General features: G+C 45.9%; 1 protein-coding gene across 2 annotated transcripts in view; it reads left to right on the top strand.

Moving 5' to 3' along the window:
• Sfxn5 (sideroflexin 5) overlaps positions 1-22,692 on the top strand; it is a 120,286-nt gene that overhangs the window by 10,301 nt on the left and 87,293 nt on the right. For both annotated transcript variants that reach the window (XM_034512095.2, XM_034512092.2), the window contains exon 2: positions 2,990-3,058. In XM_034512095.2, coding sequence (XP_034367986.1) covers positions 2,990-3,058 — 69 coding nt within the window. The remainder of the gene's footprint in view (positions 1-2,989; positions 3,059-22,692) is intronic.

The following is a 22,692-nucleotide window of genomic DNA, read 5'->3' as shown; positions in this document are numbered from 1 at the left end:
CGGGCACCAGGCATGCATGTGGTGCACATACACACACTTGGGCAAAGCCTTCATACACATAAAGTACAATAAGTAATTTTAAAAATGTATTATAATAGCCACTAAAAATAGAATATAATTACTTTTTTTTTGAGGCAGGGTCTTACTGTGTATTTCTGGCTGGCCTATGTAGATCAGGTTAGCCTCAAACTGAAAGAGATCTGTCCTCCTCCTAAATTCCCAGTACTGGGATTAAAGATTTACTCTCCCACACCCGCCTCATCTGTAGTCTAGTCAAGTCACCTTGCAGTTCTTGTCTCTGGAGGGCAAGGGGAACTTGCAGCCACCAAGAGGTGGCTGGAAACCCTGAAAACAGAGCAGAGGTACATGTCACTACTAAGGACATCTTTAGTCTGGAAGAAAATAAAGCAACAATACCTGCTTGTTGGGTTTCGTTGCTGCCCCATGCATTCGGCATTTGCTTTTACTTGAGAGTAAGAAGCTTAGCTACTTGAGAGTAGGTTATATTCACTCACCCATAATGCTTCAGGGCATAGAGACTCTTTAACTCATATGGTCACTATACTCAGGCAATTGAACATAGATACAGTATTTCTCATTGTTTTCATGTGTATGGGTGTTTTCCCTACACATATGTATGTATGCACTGTTAGATCCCCTGGAACTGGAGTTATGGATAGCTATAAGCCACCGTGTGGGTTCTGGGAACAGAATCCCGGTCCTCTGCAGGAGCTTCACATGCTCTTAACCTCTGGGGCATCTTTACAGCCCCAAGTTCACCACTTTCTAAAACCACACAGTGTATTAGTTTTATCTCATCCTTGTCCCAGCCCTGAAACCAAACATTTCTTGGGGGAAAACCCTGGTTCTTTTAGGGACTGGATGTCATCTGGGTTTTCTGCTCATCTTTTAGTGTCCAGGCGTCTTGGGGCTGGAGTGTAGTTGATAGGGGCATTTGCTGAGCATGCATGATGCCCTGATTCAATCCTTGGTGATACACACGCACACGCGCACACACACACAGACTCCATCTCTGTCTCCTGGCTTATTACACTGAACTCTTGCTGATGGCATGCATTTTGTGAAATCATAATAATTTTTTATATCGTAATTGTTGCTTGAAAGCAAAAGTTGACTTGGTGTTCACTCCATTCATGAACAGTGCAGTGGGGACTCTCCTTGTATTCTTTTTTTCTTTTTCTTTCTTTCTTTCTTTCTTTCTTTCTTTCTTTCTTTCTTTCTTTCTTTTTTTTTTTTTTTTTGGTTTTTCGAGACAGGGTTTCTCTGTACAGCCCTGGCTGTCCTGGAACTAACTCTGTAGACCAGGCTGGCCTCGAACTCAGAAATCCTCCTGCCTCTGCCTCTCAAGTGCTGGGATTAAAGGCGTGTGCCACCACCGCCTGGCTCTCCTTGTATTCTTAGGGATGCAGTTTTGCTGGGACAATAGGCATGAGTGTGCTGTGTGTGTGTGTGTGTGTGTGTGTGTGTGTCTTAAGTGGAGACTAGCACTAGCCACTTGGGCTATGAGTACTTAGGAAAAAACATTATTTGGTTTAGGATTAAGTGCTGAGGCTTAATCTGGCTTCTGCTCTGGAGTGGAGGGGCTGCCCCATGCAGGCATGGCTGGTAGGCAAAAGCTGGAAGTAAAGAATAGGCTTGGCATGCCTGGGACCTTAAGACCCCTCAGGGGAACCATACAGGCTCTTTACTGGGAAGGAAGGACAGGAGTTGATTGCAGCCTGTGCTGCCCTGGTAAGCAGTGAGGGACAGGATGAGTGGGGTCAGGCCTTCAGTTTCATTCACTGTGGAGAGGGTGGGACTTGGAGGGGTGTGAAACTCTGGGGAGGACTTTGGGGCTCAGCCCAGAGTGCAGTGAGGCATGAACCCCCAGTGTTTGCATCTTGCCCCTTTATCCTTTAGCCAACACCTTCTCTTTTCCCTTCCAGCTCAGTCCTGCCCTATTGGCTTTGTCTTCAGGCAGAAGGCCCAGCAGCCCTGTTGCTGGGTTTCCTTTCAATGTGCTTGAATGACTGTGGCCTGCTTTGCACAAAGCCCTCCTTTTCCAGGGCCCCTGCTCCTAGGCAAGGCCTGGGGAGCTGGCCCTGCATTCTGCACTTCACTGAGGCAACAGGGCAGTGAGTTGAAGGAGGGTCTGGGCTGTGAGTTGAGGCTGCCATACTTGGGCTCTGCCTGTGGTGAGCTGCCCTCTGGAGGCAGAGCAGAACCTAAGAGAGGGGCCCTGTGAAGGATGGGCAAGCTCTCTCTGGAGTTCCTGAGCAAGAAAGGTGCCATGTACCTAGTGATGTTTAGGTGCTTCTGAAGTGCCTAGACTAGATCTCAGGACGTTGGGGCAGGGGGAGGGAAAACATGGGAGACACCTGGAGCAAGGGCTCGAGAATTACATATAAATATTAAAGGTGTGTATGTGTGTGTGTGTGTGTGTGTGTGTGTGTGTGTGTGTCTATGCACATGTGAATGCAAGTACCTACAGAGGCCAAAAGAGGGCATTGGGTCCCCTGGAACTTAAGGTATAGGTAGTTATGAGCTACCTGCTGTGAGTGCTGGGAATCAAACTTAGGTCCTCTGCAAGAGCAGCAAGTGCTGGTAATGGTGGAGTCATCTCTTCAGCTCTAATCATAATGTATCTTTTTTCTTTGTTTGTTTTGAAACAGGGTCTTTCTACATAGCCCAGGATGTCCTGAAACTCACTCTGTAGACTAGGCTTGCCTCCAACTCACAGAGATCCACCTGCCTCTGCCCCCCTGAGTGCTGAGATAACCAGTGTGGTAGTGGCACACACAAAGGTCATGATGTATCTTAATTCTCTCTGAGTTGATTTTAGGAAGCTCCGAGCCCTGAGACGCGGACCGAGGTCTCAGTGGCCTCCATCACCCACATGGAGAATTCTGGGGACTGTAGGTGAGGTCACCAGTATCCTGAGCTTAGGTACAGCTTCTGACTGACTCTCCTTTCCTCTCTCCTTTCCCAGACATCCTTCTACGGTCGCTTCAGGCACTTCTTGGACATCATTGATCCTCGAACACTCTTTGTCACTGAGGTGAGTTATAGCCAGCACAAAGGCCTTTGTACCTTCTTGTAACTTTGTGTGGGTCATCAGAAGGGATGAGGAGGTGAAGAAATTAAGGAAGGTGAGAGGTGAGAGGAAGGTCATACATCTCTGTGTTTGTCTAGCTCAGTCAATCAAGAGGACATCCCTACATGTGCTGTGAGCTTTCTCCCACAATTTCACTGGCTCTCACTGTACCCTTTTGAGAGAAACAGTGTTTCTATTATTGAAACCTCAATGTCATTGTTACCACTTATGTAAATTATATACTTAGCATAAAAGTTCAAACAGGGCCCAAGGTGGGGCTCAGTAATACAGCGCTCACTTACATGTACTAGACCCTGGGTTAGATCTCCAGCATGGAGGGGTAGGGGGTGGGAATCAAGTAGTCTGGATGTGGTTAGCAGGGCAAAAGGTATCTTTCACTATGCTCCTTGTTCAGTTCCCCACTCTTCTAAGTGACCATTCTTCATAGCTTTGAATGTCTGGTTTGTTAAGGCATTATTTACCTCTAAAATTGTATAGTTCTATGAATTTTGGCAAACACATTCAGCCACATAGTCATGACCACCATCATGTGAAAGAGCGCTCAGTTGGTAGATTGCTTGCCTCATAGACACGAGGATCTGAATTCAATCACCAGCACCCATGTGAAGAGCCAGATGTTTCAGCCCACCCTTCGAATCTCAATGCTGGGAAGCCAGAGACAAAAGGACCCCTGAGCCTCATTGGTGGGCTAGTGCATTTCAGGCAGGGAGCTCCAGGCCAATGAAAGACCGTGTTTCCAAGGAGGTAGACGGCAAACCCAAGGATGACACTGAGGTTGTCCTCTAGTCTCCACATGCACACATGCAAGCACATGTGCAACCATACCCACAGGAACACCATAGACACATGAACTTAAAAAAAAAAAAAAAAAAAGGCCAGGTACAGTAGTCTTCCTGTGTAAGCTGGGGAGGTGGAGGCAGGAGGATCACTGTGGTGCTCAATCAGACTAGTCACCTGATGAGCTCCAGGTTCATTGAAATACCCTGCCTCAAAAAAAAAAAAATAAGGTATAATTTCTCTCTACATACATAGTGCACACACAGGTATATGCAGCTGCACGTGCACGTGTATATGTGCACAAGCCAATGTGTACATCCATACAGGGTATAAGGCATTTGTATCATTCTCACCACTGGCTTATGCTTGTGAAGCCAATCCTGTCACAGCTCCCATCAGCTTCCCGGTATGCTGTTTCTAGACTGCAGTGCTGATAGAATTCTAGTCACCTCTTCCCTCCAGTCCTTTGATATTCACCCATGTTACTGTGTCTGTCAGTCAGGCATCTATTAATGCTGGCAGATGTTCCATTGAAGACATCCTCAAGAATTTGTTTGTCCATTGACTTGTTAGTGAACATCTGGACCTTTTCCAGTGTTTGCCTATTATGAATAAAGTTGTTATGAACATCGTTGTGTGGATATATGCTTTCTTCTTTCTCTTTCTGATTCATTTTTGAGAGAAGGTTTCATTGATGTAGCCCTGTCTATGTTGGATTTTTTTTTTTTTTTTTTTTTTTTTTTTTTTTTTTTTTGTAGACCAGGTTGGCCTTGGGAACAAGATTGCTAGCTTGTAAAGCAAATGTGGAAAATCTATGTTTAACTTTTTGGGAAACTGTCATATTGCTTTTCAAAGTGGCTCTCCATGTGACACTCCCATCAACAATGTGTGACACTTCTGGTGGCTCCATTTCCTCATGTAACACTTGCTCTTATCTCTTGACCTTAATCAAAAGGCTGTGAAGCAACCAGTATTATTAAACTGAAAAAGTAATTCTTTGCAGGGGCAACCTAAGAAGTGCGTCTTTTCCTATGAATTTGAAAAACAACTCCTTTGCCGGGCAGTGGTGACGCACACCTTTAATCCCAGCACTTGGGAGGCAGAGGCAGGCGGATTTCTGAGTTCGAGGCAGCCTGGTCTACAGAGTGAGTTCCAGGACAGCCAGGGCTACACAGAGAAACCCTGACTTGAAAAACCAAAAAAAAAAATAAAAATAAAATAAAAATAAAAAAAAATAAAAAAAAAATAAAATAAATAAAATAAAATAAAATAAAAAAGAAAGAAAGAAAGAAAAACAAGCATGGGGATTCATATTCATATAAATAGCACACATTTATTAAGTACATGCTGAACAAGACAGTTTGTGGTTTTAGTTTTATTTATTTACAAGATGTATTTTTATTACTTTTTATTTAGATGTGTGTGTGCATGTGTGTGTGCGTGAAGTTCATCATGTGTGTTCTGGTGCCTGAGGAGGCCAGAAGATGTCAGCGCCCTTAGGGCTGGAGTTACAAGCACTTGCGAGCTGCACAATACAGGTGCTGAGAATTGAACTTGGGACCTCTGGGAGGGAAGCAGGTGCTCTTCAGTACTGAACCATCTCTCCAGCCCCCTTATTTTTGTGTTGTATTGTGTTTATTTATTTAATGTGCAGATATATCAAGGGGTTTGAGTTATGAGAACTGGTTCTCTCCTTCTACCATGTGGGTTCTGGGGATCGACCTCAGTTCATCAGGCTTGTTCACGCTTTTACTCATGGAGCTCTCTCACCAGCCCTGTATTTTTAAATTGATACACAAAAACACATATCTTTGCAGTTCCATGTCATGATTCCATACCCATGAACCTCTGCTATGTGCATAGCAGAGTAAATATGTTGGTCCCGCTCACACATTTGCCATACCTTTGTGGTGACTATAAACATTTCACATCCACTAGCTTATCAGAATCACAAAGATCTGTCCCACTAGAGGTTGCTATTACAATCCCATTCTACAGATGAAGAGTGGAAAGTCGAGATTCATTGTGCAAACAGCGCTGTCCCAGTCTGAATAAGAGCAGGTACACTTGCCTGCAGACTTGGTGCTCAACAGGTTTGCATTCCTGTTAAAAATATCTGAGTTTCAGAACTTGGCCAAGGTCACTCAGCCATCAGCAGAGTTGAGCTCCATCCCGAGTGCCCTGCTCCCTGAAGCTCCTTACTGAGCCTCGGAGGCAGCCTCCTGCCTGCCAGAACTGTCCTGTACCTGTCTGTCGGGCAGTGATCCATACGCCTCAGGGAGGATGTGCTCTCAAGTCATGTCTTCAGATCTTGCCTCTGTTCTGTTGCTTGTTTGTGGGTTTGGTTTTTTGGAACAGGGTCTTGCTGGGTAGCTCTGGCTAACCTGGAACTCACTAGCCCCAGCTAAGCCTCAAACTCACAGTCTTTCTGCCCAGATCCAATTCTTGTATTTTGAAAGACCCCAACACATTTGTATATCACTAACCCAAAGGCATGTTGGGAGAAAGCACAAGGCTTTCTGGGTATGTGGATATTAAACTTCTCCATGGTGTGTGTACCTGGGTAGCATCCCAGAACATGAAGTGTGAGGATTACTCTGATATGTGGTTTCCTACTACTCCTTAGCAAGACCATAAGGCCTGGACATCTTGCTATCTGGCTTTATTGGCCCTAGTGGCCTGTTATCCCTAAAAGGCCAAGTCTGCTCAACACATAGACTTTGTCTGAATTCTCCTATAATGGAGGTAACTATATAAAATTCGGAAGAGCACAAAACTTGAAAAACTACTTTTTGAGCCCAGTAATATTTCATCCCAGAAAGTTCTAGAACTGTTCAAAACAATTCTAGTTCTGAAATCCTAATAAAAATGCTGCTTGCTTGTGAGGAGTAAATGAGGGCAGGCTGGAGACGCTGATGGTGGCCTTGGAGGGCTCGCGGAGGATGGATGGACGTGGGAGGCCCTTCAGTGCTCCTCAGATCTCATGAGCAAGGAGGCATTGGGGTTACAGGAGGTGCTGCAGGGCGGGATGCCGTTTGTGCTAGGAACTCACCCTCCTCCTCCAAGGATGCCCCCTCCTCCCACACTCAGCGTTTCATTTGCCATTGAATTCCATCTTCTACATCTTGCTTCAGATCTGGCTTTTTTGTTGGTGTTGCTCATTTTGATTCTTAAAAAAAAAAGATTTACTTATTTTATGTCTATGAGTACACTGTTGCTGTCTTCAGACACACCAGAAGAGGGCATCAGATCCCATTACAGATGGTTGTGAGCCACCATGTGGTTGCTGGGAATTGAACTCAGGACCTCTGGAAGAGCAGCCAGTGCTCTTAACCACTGAGCTATCTCTCCAGCCCTGTTTTTTTTTTTTTTTTTTTTAAATATGATATACATTTGCTTTTTAAAATTTTTATTTAATTTAATTTAATTTTTATAAAGCAGTGTCTTGCTATTTAATCTAGGCTGACCTGGAATTTACTAGGTAGCTCAAACTGACCTTGAACTCACTGTAATCCTTCTGCTTCAATTTGGCAGGTGAGGGGGATTACAGGCATGTTCTACCATACCTAGCAGAACTCTTGCATTTGAAAGACCACAACCTCTTTACATAATGCCAACCCATTTTGGGCTGGTTACTTAGTATTAATTAATAATAATCAAATCTCAGGCCTCCCTTTTCCATTCACAGTTAAAATGTCAAAGCAACGTAGATGCTTATTAATTAGAAATTAACCCAGGCAACAGCAACTTTCAGAGATTGTTTAGATCGCACATGCTCCCTTCTCTCAGAGATGGACGATGGTCTTCCAGGCCTTTCCCTTAACTGCCATACAGGAGTTGAGGATTGTTTCTAGGAGCACCTGGGGGCCTCTTGGAAATTCTGTAATCTCAGAAAATCTTGAATCCTTCAAAGTCTGCAAGGGTCCCACATGGACCTCCAGGCCAGCAAGACAGCAGTCTCAGCCCTCACCAGAAACAAAGGTACTGAGAGGAAAGTCTCTGACCTTAGTGAGCTCTGCTGGGCTGTGGGACACACGGCATGCCATCCTCCTCACTCCATCCTGGAACTCATGTCTACAGGACCCTTCTTGGAAGGCAACGTGGAGTGGTGACTGCTTGGTTGGAGATCTGAGGACAGAGAGGACAGTGAAGGGCATGAGGAGGTGGCTGTGTAAGCTGGAGATCCCCAGAGAGGATGGATCCCCGACAGCTTGAGCCACCTGCAGCCCCAGATCTGAGGCAGTCTTGGAGTCTGTGGATAGAATCGTCTTCAGAAGGTTTTGCAGCTGTTGGCTTGCAATTTATAACTGGCCAAGCTTTAAAAAGATTCCAACCCTTGTATGTGTAATGAGGCAGAGGCAATTTTATCCACCGTAATTTCTCTTAGGAAGAAGGCTGTCTTTGTTCTCAGAATGCCTTGAACGAGCTTCAGAGGAGGAGGAGGTGGCTCTGCTTGACAGCGGGGAAAGAATTGTGCTTTTTGATTCTAAAAGGGGAGAGGGGGAGAAGGAAGAAGAACCAACGGTGAGAAGGAAGCAGGAAGACAGGTGAGCTGGAAGACTGGTGCACGAGGTGCCCGTGATGAGGCTGAACTCTGCTGAGCTCATCCCTTGCTGGAGAAAGTTGTAGCTGGGCTCAGCGGTCTCCTCCATGACTGTTCCAAGGAATCCTTGGCACAGTCGATATGGGTCATGAAATTGCTACAAGTAGATTATTTGGGAGCTTGGAGGACTGAGTCTCCGGTCCAGGGCACAGTGTGCAGCATTCAGTTCAGCAAAAGAGGCGAGGCTTGCAGAGACCCAGAGAGATGATGTCATACCCTTCCAGGGAAGCCATGGAATGTAGTCTAGAGCTCTGAAGGCAAGGCTGTGCTACATGGCACCTTTTTTGTTTGTTTGTTGTTTTTGAGGGGGAAGGGGAGGAAGACAGGGTTTCACATTTTAGGCCAGGCTAGCTTGAAGTTCACTATATTGCCCAGGCTATCCTCAAAATTCACAATGTAGCTGATGCCACTCTTAAACTCCTAAAGTCGTGCATCCACTTCCAGAGTTGTAGGGCTGCAGACAGGCATCTTCCCTGATCCATGATGGATTTTGTCTTTATTGTTATCTTATTGTTTTGAGACAGTATCTTACAATGTCACCTTAGCTGGCTTGGAACTCACCATGGTGAGCAGGCTGGCCTTGAACTCACAGAGATCTACCTGCTTCTGCCTCCTGAGTGCTAATATTAAATTAATTATTCTGTACCGGGCTGGAGAGATGGCTCAGGGCTGGAGAGATGGCTCAGTAGTTAAGAACACAGCCTGTTGCCGGGCGGTGGTGGCGCACGCCTTTAATCCCAGCACTCTGGAGGCAGAGGCAGGCGGATTTCTGAGTTCGAGGCTAGCCTGGTCTACAGAGTGAGTTCCAGGACAGCCAGGGCTACATAGAGAAACCCTGTCTCGAAAAAAAAAAAAAAAAACAAAAAAAAAAAAAAAAAAAAAAAAAAAACCACAGCCTGTTTTTGCAGATGTCCTGAGTTCAAATCCCAGCAACCACATGGTGGCTCACAACCATCTGTAATGAAATCTGATGCCCTCTTCTGGAGTGTTTAAGCACAGTTACAGTGTACTCATAAGAAGTGCTGTACCACCACACTTGGTTTTTTTTCTTTTTTTCTTTTTAAAGACAGCCTCTCACCTTATAACACCGGCTATCTTAGAACTCATTATGTAGCTCAGGTTAGCCTTGAAAACATGATTCTCTTGCCTTGGCCTCCAAACATGAGACAATACACCTAGGTCTAAGTTCATCCTAATTTTATCTGAAAATACCATGAATTGGTTACTTAACGGTTAATAAATGAGCATTCTGAAAACAGAGAGTATAAACTGAAATAGTATAGTGTGTATGTGTGTGTGTGTGTGTACACATGGCTATTTTGCCTGTGTATGTCTATGCACAATATGTGTGCTTGGTGCCTACAGAGACCAGGAATGGACATTGGATCCTATGGCACTGGATATATAGACAGTTGTAAGTCATGTAGGTGCTGGGAATTGAACCAGGATCCTCTGGAAGAGAAGCAAGTGCTCTTAACTGCCAAGCCATCTCTCAGCCTCAGAAATATTAATAACACCCAGTCAGTAGTAATATCAGTATAGTAATTCAGAACTATGTTGAGTGTATTGCAGGTTAGGATAAATAACTATAGCTGGGGGAATGGGGCAGTGGTTCAAGCCCGCAGTTCCAGCACTTGGGAGGGGGCAGGAGAAGGATCCGGAATCCAATCCTGTTAAAAACAAACACTGGTGCTGGGGAAGTGGCTCAATGCTTTTCCAGAGGTCCCAAATTCAGTTGAACAGTTCACAACTGCCTGTAATTCCAGCTCCAGGGGGTCCAGTGCTCTCTTCTGATCTCCACACGCATACGTGCATATACACAAATAAGAGTAAAAAATTTAAATATAAAACAAGCAACTCCAAGTAACTGCTGGTGTTGGGACCTGAGGCTGTCACCATGGGAGCAGGAAGATTAGAAAAAGAGCCTGAGGTATTGCATCTGTACGAGGGACATCAGTGTGAAGCCAGGACTTCACACCAGGTGTGCACACATATATGTCTAGTCCATTTCTCAGTTTTCTGGATTTGCTCACTGAAAGGGCTGAAATGTGACACTCTAGTACCTTTGAACACACCAGCATTCAGGTCCTGGGTTCTAAATGCCATTGCATAAGGAGACATAGGGCTCATGGAAAGATGGCAAATCCAGGTGTGAGGCAGGGAAAGTCACTGTGGGAAGTGAGAGACTGCTGTGGAGCGGAGGAATTTGCACACAGAACCCAGCTTGGAGAAACACCACTGGCTGTGTTCGGACATTGGCATTGATAGGATGGATGGATTCTAATACCTTGAACAGGGAGCAAACAAGTTCACATGGGCTGGCCAGGCGCCTCTGCAGACGCAGCACTTGCTCTGCAAGCCTGGTTAACTGAGTACAATCCCTGGATGCCAAAAAACAGTGAGAAACATGAACCAAGTATGCATAGCTATCCTATGACGTCTGAACACACATAATGGCATGTGTACACGATGATAATAAATAAAATTTATAAACAGTCTACAAGTCTGGTTATACTAAAATGTGAGTTGCTGGTCCCATGGCAGTCCGCAGTGAGGCTCTTACCCAGTATAAACAGCTTCAAGGGGAAAGAGTTGCTTTAGTTCATGGTGTCAGAGGCTTCCCTTCACGGTCCATGCTTCCCTCGAGTCTGCATTTCTGGTGGGGCTGCAGGGGCTCAGGGTGGAGGCTGCCCACCAGGGACAGATGCCTAGCCAGGGGCATCTCCCCTGGGACCCAGCATGATGGCTGGTGCCTCTCACTTTAGGGCAGTGTGTCCTGGCTTTGGGAATCCTCTGGACAGAGTCCTCACAGAAATGCTTGAGTGCTTCACTGTCTCCCAGGTCCTTCTGGGTCTAATAAAGTCATGGAGCACCCTGGTGCAACTCTGTTTAGCAGCAGATCTGGGTCAGGTTCATTGGACTCTATAGTACTGTAAAATATTGGTTCTCAGAAACAGGACATTAATTTCCTCTCAGTACCACCTGTTGGGACTGAAGATATGGCTCAGCTGGTAAGAGGACCTGAGTTAGGGTCCCCAGCACACACATAAGAAGCTGGCTGTGGTGATCTGTGTCTGTGACCCCAGCAATGGGGAAGAGTAGATCTCTGGGGTTTGCTGTTCAGCCACTGTAGCTAGTCCATGAGCTCCAGGTTCAAAGAGAGACTCTGTCTTGGAGAATAAGGAGCAGGACAATAGAGAAAGACACCAGAAATGACCTCTGACCTCCACATACACACACACCACCCACTACATTTACACACTTGAGTTCATACACTCGAGCATGAATGTGCTGTGCATGCACACACACACACACAGACACAAACACAGACACACACACACACAGACACAAACACAGACACACACACACACACACACACCTGCTTGCTGAGTAACTGCAAAGAGGAAAAGGTACCTTTATGAAGAGATTGAAGCACATCCTTTAACCGAGTCCCTGTTTTTTAAACTGAGGGTTGTGACCCAATGAGTGTGGAAGTTGTGAAAAATTTGGCAACCGAAACGGTCTGTGAACAATATAAAAACCAAAACTTACTTCAAAGTCAAACCTGCCATGATTCCAAAGTGTAATTGCCACAGGCACCTTTTCTGCAGCTCAGGTCTGAACACCCAAAGTGCAGGCACACTTGGCACTGTTCACACCCTTCACACCACACACCCCAACAAACACTGCCAACACCTGAGCTAGGATTTGAGACTATGGTATGTCATGAATCACCATGTTTCTACTGTGCGCACAAAGCGTTCTGATTTCACAGAATCAGTTTACTCACACCACGAAGTCTTCATATCTCTGTTATAGCCCGGCTCTGGGTTGCATTAGAATATTTGATTCAGAATATTTGATTAAAAGTTGCTGTCTGGGGGCTGGGAGGATGGCATACTTAGTAAAGGGCTCTCCACACAAGCGTGAGGACTGAGTTTGAGCCTCAGCACCTGTGTGGACAGCAGCCAGTTCAGTGACATGTACTTGTAAAGGTGATACTGTGGAGGAAGACAGGCAGACAGACCCCTGAGGCTCCCTGGCCAACCAGCTGAGCCTGTCATTCAGGTCAGTGAGAGACCGTCAGAAATCAAGGTGGATTCCTTAGTGATGACACTCAATGTGGTCCTCTGGCCTCTACACACACACACACACACACACACACACACGCACACACACACACACACACACACGCACGCACGCACAGGTCTTACACACCCCACTCACATGCATTCACACACATACACATGCAAAAATTCCTAGAGGTGACTTGAGTTTCATTTAAAAACAGACATTAAATTTATGAGAGAGAGCATCCAATCTATGGATGAACAAATGCTTAAAAATAAAAAAACTGAAAATCATTAAATAAATCTTGGTGGAATTAGAACACTTCCTAGGAATTTTTTAAATGGCCCTAAAACATACCTTTGCCATTTTGTAGTCCATATTTATGGGGACTGATGGTCTCAGCATTGCTTATAAAGTCAAAACCTCTGTCAGCTCTGGAAACCATTGAAGATGCTCTACATTCTGCTATACCAGATATCCAGCCAAGGGTTAGAATTGCTATCGTTAGTTTTGTTATTTGGAAAGAGTTTCACTAAGTAGCTTTGGCTGATCTGGAATTCATTTATGTAGACCAGGCTGGCCTAGAACTCACTCTGTAGATCAGGCTGGCCTAGTACTCACTCTGTAGACCAAACTGGTCTGGAACTTGCAGCAATCCTCCAGCCTCTGGCATGCTATACTCTACTGAGATTTAATTTTTTAAAAAAATAAACACCTTCATGTAGCAGTGAATTGTGTAACCTCTTTGGCTGGGGCGAGGGGAGGGTGTAGCTTGTAAGCTGCACCATCCAAGAGCTCTCTGGATTTGAGAACGGAAGACATATACACCAGCTAATTTTGATATGCCTTGCCTAGCTCAATGGCTGGGCACTTCCCACCCCTCCAGCCCCCCACCCCCGCTAGCACACACTTCCCTTCAGTATTACTGGCTCAACACCTTCTAAATCCATATTTTACTTTCTGGGCATCCCCCTTCCCCCACATAGGGCTGCATTTCCTTTCCACCTACATTATTGGATGCTTTCTCTCCTGCAGTTTTAAAATCTGGTCCTTTCCCCTCCAAGCTATGGTAATTCACCTCTCCATCCCTTCCCTCTCTGTCCCTTGCCTGCACAATCTAAAAGTTCCACCTCAGTCTCCCTGCCCAGCCATTGGCTGTATGGGAAATCTTTATTACCAATCAAAGCCAGCTGGGAGCAGGGACCCTCAGGTCTGGGAGAATGGCTTTGGGAGCTGAATTAAGACAAAGCATTAGAACCAATTTTCAACACCTTCATCTCATTAGTATGCAAATTGGTCTTCACTTTTAATACATGAAAAATTGTATGTATCCAAAATTGTTTTAAAACAAATTTCTTTCTAAAATTAACATTATACACATTTTATTTTATATGTTTGGATGTTTTACCTGCATGTATTTCTGTGTACCACATGTGTGCAGGTGCCTCTAAGACCAGAAGAGGGTGCTGGGTCTCCTGGAACTGGAGTTAGGTCACAGTTGTGAGTCACCATGTGGGTTCTGGGAACCAAATCTGTGTCCTCTAGAAGAGAGCCAGTGCTCTACCCCTGAGCATCTCTCCAGCCCCTCTCAGTTTTTTTTCTTCTTCTTTAAGACTTATTTTATGGGGCTGAGTAGCAAGTGCTCACTTTAGTTAGCACACATGCTGGAAACGGAATGTTACAGAGATGCCGTGACTCCTGCACAAATAGAATATGCCATTTATGAAGCATCCTATTAGAGGGGAAGGAAGACATGTTTAGTCACTATGTAATAACTGATCACATGGCCATGTTATAAATTTTAAATCGTTGTTTTACTATTGGCCTTTCAGATGGTTTCAGGCTTTTAAAAAATCAAATTACTTTTTGATTTATTGTGTCTGGGGGTAGGTAGAGAGAGAAGAGAGAGAGAGAGAGAGAGAGAGAGAGAGAGAGAGAGAGAGAGAGAGAGAGTGTGTTTATATGCCCCAGTGCAAATGTGAGGTCAGAGAACAACTTATGGAGTCAGTTCTGTCCCACCATGTGGGGCCTGGAGAATAACTCAGCTGTCAGGCTTGGTAGTAACTGCCTTTCCCTGCTGGGCCACTTCACTGGTCCTCTAATGGGATTTGTAATTTTAAATGCCCAAGAAGCTGGGAAGATGGCTCACTGTGTACAAGTGCTTACTGGACAAGCATGAGGACGTGGGTTTGGATTTCTAGAACTCATGTGAAAAGAACTCATGTGTGCCAGCACCGTCAGAGGCAGAGACGGCTGACTCCGGGGGCTTGTTGGCCATCAGCCTAGCTCCAGGTTCAGTGACAGACCTTGTCTCAAAGGAATAATGGCAGAGAGTTATAAAGTAGGACACCTGATGTCTTCATCTGATCTCTGCACATGTACATAATGGGTCCACACACACACCAACACCCAAATCCACACACTCGCGCGAGCGCACGCGTGCGCGCACACACACACACACACACACACACACACACACACACACACACATGCGTGCACACACCCATTAAATTGTGTGTCAAGTTTTTGTCTATTTGTATGCATTTTGTGGTATCTACCACACTGGACATAATAAGTGCTGGGAACCAAACCCAGGACTTCTGTAAGAGCAGCACATGCTCTTAACTACTGAGCCATTTTTGCATGCCATACTCTCATTTCCCGTGATATAATTTAGGCCATACTTGCTTTTTAAAGGCTTTTAGGCATATGGAAACCACCAATCCTCCAGCAGAATGTACTGATTTGTTTCCTTGGTCCTAAGATTACTGGAGGTCAGCTTTGGGGAAAACTGCATGTTCCTGGTTCTTTTTCCCTCTGGCCTTGCAGAACAAGGCTCATAGCCAGTGGGAGACAAGGACTTAGCTAATCAAGCTTGGCCTGCTCTCCCAAGAAGGTAGAAGAAAGGATTTAGGATGATGACCAAGTTACTTTTAATTATCAACCTGACACAGCCCAGAGCAATCATTGTCAACTTGTGGGTCACAAGCCCTATGGGATATTTGATATTGCATATCAAATATCCTGCATATTAGATATTTACATTATTCCTCACAGTAGCAAAATTATAGTTATGAAGTAGCAATGAAATAATTTTATGGTTGGGGTTACCACACCATGAAGAACTATATTAAAGGCTTGCAGCATTAGGAAGGTTGAGAACCACTGTCATATAGTCACATGAGAGAAAAGCCTTGTTTGTAGAATTGCCTAGATCACGTTGGTGTATGAGCATGTCCGTGAGGGACTGTCTTGATTGATGTAGGAGGGCCAGGTCCACTGTGGGTGGCACTATCCCTGGGCAGGTGTTCATGGGCTGTAGACTAAAGCTAGCTATGGGCCTGTTAGTGAGTAAGCCAGAGATTATACCAACAAGCAGTATCCCTCCATGTATTCTGCCTTTGGGTTCCTGCCTTGACTTCCCTCTGTGATGGACTGTGACATGGAAATGAAACCAAATAAATCCTTTCCTCTCTATTTTGCTTTTGTTGAGAGTGTTTGCAACAGCAACATAAAAGAAACTAGAACATGACAAGGGAAGGCCTGTAGACTGCTTGCTGTGCTATGACCCTGAGTTCCTCTGTTTGAAACTCTTAGCAGACACAAGGCCAGCCCTGGAGAAGCACCAGCTATGGAATGGTCAAGGCCAGAAGTGGGGTAAGCCTCAGGCTTCCCCAGCAGCTATGCACCCTACTGCCTATTAGTCCCCCATCCCAGTCTCTCCTGTTTAGCCCTCTCAGTCTGCCTGGCACATCCTGTGTGCCCATTGTTTAGGCTACTTTATTTTATTGTATATGAGTGTATGTGTGGGTAGAGGTCAGAGGACTTTTGGGACTCAGTTCTCTTCATCTATTATGTGGATTCTGAGTGTTAAACTGGGGTTACTAGACCTGGTTTCAAGTACCTTTACCTAATGAGCCATCCCACAGGCCCTGGGTTCAGTTTTAAATGGTAGTAAAAAGGGCCTTATCTTTCTTTCTCTTTCTTCTTCCTCCTCTCTCTCCTTTCCTCTCCCTTTTTTCTTTTTTCTCTTCCCCCTCCTTATATCCCCTCTCTTCCTTCCTCTCCCTCCCCTCCCCCTCTCCCCTTTTTCCTTCCCTCCCTCCCCCTTCTTCTCTCCTCTTTCTCTCTTCTCTTCCCTCCTCCCATCCTCTCCCCTTCCTCTCCCCCCCCTTCCTCTCTCTCTTCCATCTCACTTTCCCTCACCTCTTAACCGGATGCTCCTGCTACCATCTTGTGTTATCGATACTGAACAGTAGATAGTAAATTACATATTTGGTTCCTTCTACCACACTTGCTTAGCTGCACAGCTGTATTAATCCAGGTTCTCTAGAGAAACAGAACTACAGGAGGAATATATATTATATAAGTGGATTTACTCCAGTGCCTTACAGTCAGGCAGTGGTCTGACTATTCCAACAATGACTGTCTCCCGATAGAAACTCTAAGGATCCAGTAGTTGCTTGGTCCACAAGGCTGGACGTCTTAGCTGGTGTCCAGTATACACAGGGCACCTGAAGAAGTAGGCTCTAATGTCAGTGAAGGAATGAACATGTCAGAAGTGCTTCTTCTGTATCCTGTATACAGATTGCCACCAAAAGGTGTGGTCCAGGTTTAAGGTGGGCCTTCCACCTCAAAGGATCTGGATCTATGGTGGTTCTTCTTGATCGGAATAATTCAATCAAGAAAAATCTTCCACAGGGACACCCTGCATCTGGGTTAAGTCCACATGTGGTCATGCTGACAATGCAGAATGTCATCACTGAGGTTTTTGAGAAATTTGCACTTTATTTAGAAATGGGTTGTGGTGCCAGGAAGGATTATTTTGGATCTCTGTGTGTTCAAAGCCATCCTGGTCTACATAGTTCAGGATAGCTAGGGTTATGCAGAGAGACCCTGTTGAAAGAAACAAAAATAAAAAAGTACAATATTTTTATTCTTTGGGAATTTCATACATGCATCCAGTTTTGATCATATCCACCCCAACTCCTTCACTTAACTCCCCTCAGATCTACCCCCCCTCCCAGCTTCATGCTCTGTCTTAGTCACTATTCTATTCCTGTGACAAGATCTCATGACCAAAGCAACTCTTTTAAGGAAAGCATTTAATTGGGGCTGGCCCACAGTTTCAGAGGGTTAGTCCATTATCATCATGGTGGGAGCATGGTGGCAGGCAGGCAGGTGTGATGTTAGGACAGAAGCGGAGAGCTTTACATCCTGATCTACAGGCAAAGAGAGAGACACTGGGTCTGATGTGGCCTCTTGAAACTTCAAAGCCTACTCCCAAGGATACACCTCCTCCAAAAAAAGCCAAACCTCCTAATCTTTACAAAGAGTTCGACAATCTGGCACTAAGCATGTAAATATACAAGTCTCATTCATTCAAACTACCCCCACTGTATATCATTTTAAAAATATCACCCACTGATTACAATCTGTGTTGCTTTGATACTCATAGGTGTGTGGTCAGCTACCGGAGCATGATCAACTTACAGAGGCTACACCCTTAAAGAAAATGGGCTCTCCCTTTACCAGAAGCCATCAACTATCAATAACCCCTTTGCTAGGGGTTGGGGTTCATCAGCTCACGAGCCACCTCCATGTTGGAATGTTAATTGGCTTGGTCTTGTGCAAGCAGTTGGAACTGCTGTGAGCTCATGAGTGCATCAGCCTGTCATGTCAAGAAGATGCTATTTGTCCCCTCTCTCTTGCCTCTTCTTCAGTGACAGTCCCTGAGTCTCTTGTGGCTGGGGTTGATATAGATGTCCCAGCTATGGCTGAGCAGACACTTGTCCTCTGTCCTTAGAGCAGTTGTGAGTAAAGTTACCATCGCTGCAGAAAGAAACGTCTCTGATGACTTCTCTGATGAAGTCCGAGAGCTGCACTAATCTACAGATAGAGATAGGAATTTAGAAAATGGCTCAATATTGTGTCTATTTAGCAAAATAATAGCAGTTTCATCCATGAAGCCAATAAGCTCCCCCGCCATCTGATCTTGGCCAAGTCTATAATACCAGACATGGGTTTCCTCCTGTAGAGTGGGTCTTCAATCTAACCAGAAGGCAGGCAGTTACCCCCATAGCATCCATACCACTCCTGCAGCACAGGCAAATCTTGCCATACAGGTTGCTATTGTAGTTCACAACTAAGTAAAGCTATTGATGACTTTTCTTTCCCAGCAGCCTGTGTGTCACCTTCTGGTACTATGCGAGCTCGCCAGTAGGGAGGAAGACTTATGATCAGTACGTACTTGATTTCTCTCTGCCCTGTGACCTATGTGGTTTCTTCAGAATACTGTCTTACCATCAAGTTCTGGTGGTCAACCATGAGCAATGGCAATATTCTGAGTTGTTGGGGTTTTTTTTTGGGGGGGGGTAGGATACCTCTTGTTTATTTTTTGATACAGAGTCTCATGTAGCACAGGATGGCCTTGAACTCACTATGTAGCTGGGCTTAGCCTTGGATTCCCAGTTCTCATGCCCTCACCTCTGGAGTGATAGGCTCACAGATGCACACCACCTACCCAGCTCCTGCCTCCCTTTTTCTAACCTTTATTTCCTGTGGCTCTCTGCCTCTGACCCACCTCCCCCAATCTCCAAGCCTGTACTTTTGCTTTCTACTCATCTCTGCTTAGGGTGTTCCAGCAGGTCCAGAGGGGCAAGATGCTGTTCTCACCAATAGTCTGCTGCTAAAGCCCGCCTCCCAGTACATGCGTTTGCAGAGGGCCTCTAGAGACCATATCCCCGAGGGACATAGAGGACATAGAGAGAGGGTCATGGCACCTCTTTGAGGCATGTTGGCTGTAGGCTTGCTGATGGGGAGTTGGGAAGCAGCATGGTTGACTAGTCTGCTTCTAGCCTGGGGCTTCAGGCAGGGGCCACAGGCTAGCAGCCTCTCCAGAGCCAGCTAGGCCCCTCAGAGCTTTTACATTCAGGGGCTGGCTGCCTGTTTATTCCTGGTTGAAAAGACTTCCTGCCAAGCTCACCCAGTGCTGACCTCTCAGCACCCCCCCCCCCCCGCCCCTCCTCAAGGGCCTTCTGCCAAGCACATAATATAGTGGCTGGAGAGGAGGCCATAGCAGGGAGACATTTCTTCTGAGCCCCAAGACTCCCCGAACAGCCCCCAGAGGAGCCAGCTCCTGTGGCCTCTCCACACAGGTGACTGGGGCCTTGTCCACCCCACAGGACCTTTGAGCAAGACTTAGGCCAACTAGAGCATAGAGGACCAGACTTAAAATGTTCCTTCTAGCTCTCTCCACGCTGGGCCCTCAGACCTGTCTGCAGGAACTTTGGCTCTCCTTGCTCCTCACACTCTTTGCCAAGCTCAGGGCTTTATTGGAACTGATTCTTTTGGCTTGAGGCTGCCTTTGATGACTGTGTCAAATGAGATGGAACCTGGCCAGGTTGTTATAGGAACTCAGGAGAATCCCTGGGGTGGGAGAAATAATGAGAATTCAGGGCCTTTTACTGCATTTTGCTTGAAAGTAGAGCATGCATTGTCCTGGTCTTTAGAGGCTCAGGCAGCAGGAGGAGGTTCAGCCACTCAGCCTTGGGGGACCTGAGCACCCCTAGGAGTTTTCGGGGTGCTTGTGGTCTGGGGTGCCTGGCAAAAGTTTAATGAAACTTAGTTCAAGTGCTAAATCATGAACTTACTCTTTATGCAGCCTAAGTGAAGTGAAACAATGTGATCCAGTGTGACTGAGACACACGGCCATTGTGTGCACCTGCTGTCCCAGCACTTGGAAAGTTGAGGCAGGAGGATTGTCCACAAGTTAGAGGCCAGCTACATGGTAAAGCCTAGGGTAGCTTGGGCTACAAAGTGAAGTCCTACCCCCAAAACAAAAGCAAAAACAAAGAGGAAGGAAAGAAAAATATTCAGAGTCTAGAAGAAAAGTCACACTTTTGCTGCATGGTGTGTAGTAGCCGGGAATGGGTTTTATGTCTTCTTTTGTCAGCTACCATGTGGATGCTGGGAATTGAACCCGGGTCCTGGGAAAGAAGCAGTCAGTGCTCTTACCCACTGAGCCATCTTTCCAGCCTCCTTTCCTGTTTCTTTTGATGTCTTTGTTTCCCTTTTTCTTCTTTCAGCCTCAAAATTGAGATCCTCCTGTTTCAGCTTCCTCAGTGCTCTGATTTCAAGTGTGTACCACTGTATTCAGTTGCTTTGTTGTTAGTTTTTAAAAATTTTATGTGTGTGGGAGTTTGTGCGTGTGAGTGCAGTGCCCACGGAGGGCAGAAGAGGTCCTTAGATCCTCTGGGATTGGAATTGCGGGCGTTTGGGAGCCCCCTGACACGGCTGCTGGGAATCAAACTTGGGTGCTCTGTAAAAGAATGTTCACTCAAGCACCGAACCATCTCTCTAGCCCCTGAGTGTGTGCTGCCTCGAGGAGTGGATCAGGTGGGGCAGTGCCCGGAGGCTTACTGCTCCTGCATGTGGGTGGGTCTTTACTGAGCTGATTGAGTTTCCTTACAGTATGGTGGCTGCTTCTAAGAGAGGGACAATCTTGAGAGCAAGGTGAAAGTGTAAGACTTTATGTAGTCTAGCCTCAGGCCAGCCCTCTGTGTGTGGAGATAGTCATAAAATCTGTCTGGAATCAAGGCAAGGGCGCTGTGGGGTTTGAATAGGTATGGCACCCATCCCCATCGACTCATGTGTCTCAGTGCTTGGCTGATGGGGAGTGGCACCATTAGGAGGTGTGGCCTTGTTTGAGTAGGTGCGGCCTTGTTGGAGGAAATGTGTCACTATGGGGATGGACTTTTATACTCAAACTCTGTCAGTATGGAATGCCAGTCTTCTCACGGCTGCCTTTGGATCAAGACATCTTGGCTCTTCCAGCACCATGTCTGTCTGCATGCTGCCATGCTTCCTGCCTGATGATGATGGACTAAACCTCTGAAACTGTAAACCAGCCATGATTAAATGGCTTCCTTTATAAGAACTGCCTTGGTTGTGGTGTATCTTCACAACAATGAAACCCTAATTCAGCCACATAGACTTGGATATGGAAACATTCTAGAACACTCTGGAAGATTTGGATAAGGGGGTGACTATCTTAATGGTGAGGGCCCATTATGCCAGTGAGAGTTATCTGTGTTGTAAGGAGGTCATGGTTTTCTAGGCTACCCCACACCCACATCGACCACATCGATTGTGTATAGCACAGGGTGCTCTTGAATGTCCTGTGTAACCAAGGCTGTGTAACTCGTTCTTCTGGTGGTCCTGCCTCCACCTCTGCAGTGCTAGGATCATACACGTACACCACACTCACTTCAGCTTACTCTTTATTTTTTTTATTTTTTGTTTTTTCGAGACAGGGTTTCTCTGTATAGCCCTGGCTGTCCTGGAACTCACTCTGTAAACCAGGCTGGCCTCGAACTCAGAAATCCGCCTGCCTCTGCCTTCCAAGTGCTGGGATTAAAGGCGTGCGCCACCACTGCCCGGCTTCAGATTACTGCTTAAATTGCTATCTATTCTCCTTTCTTCCATCCCTCCCTCCCTCCTTCCTTTTCTCCTTTCCTCTCTCTTTCTGCTGGTTTCTTGTGTAGCCCAGGCTGCCTTCAGACTCACTATATCATCAAAGCTGGTTTGAACTCCAGATCCTTCTGGTTCCACCTCACAAGTGCTGGTATTGGATGTATACTACCACCTAGGAAGTCAGTTATCATTCTCTCTCTCAGTCCTGTTCCTTCCCCCTCCCCTGCCCTTCTCCAGGAGCCTGTGTAGCCCTCACTGGCTGGAACTATACAGACCAGGCTAGATCTCTCACAAACTCACAGAGATCTGCCTGCCTCTTTTTCTTGAATGCTGGGATTTAAAAATATGTGTCACGGCACCTGGCTTGTTTGCCTCTTTTTGAGACAGAGTCTCACTGTTGAGTGTACACTGGCTCGGGACATAGTCTGTGGCCCAAACTGGTCTGGAATTCAGGGTTCCTCTGCCTCTGTCTCTAATGCTGGTATTAGGCTGGTATTTCAGGCAACGACAACACAAGTTATTGTTTTGTTATTGGCAAGTTATTTGTGGTGTCTTATTGAGCACGTATAGTTGCGCTTACTTATTTACACTCCCGCTAGTTATCTGTAGTCTTGGCTGCGTTTGAAAGCTGTCGCACACATCTTTATTCAAG

Source organism: Arvicanthis niloticus, chromosome 9, assembly GCF_011762505.2.
Source record: "Arvicanthis niloticus isolate mArvNil1 chromosome 9, mArvNil1.pat.X, whole genome shotgun sequence".
NCBI classification, from domain to species: Eukaryota; Metazoa; Chordata; class Mammalia; order Rodentia; family Muridae; genus Arvicanthis; species Arvicanthis niloticus.
The sequence above is the reverse complement of the archived record's forward strand: the minus strand, read 5'-3'. Positions and strand labels throughout refer to the sequence as shown.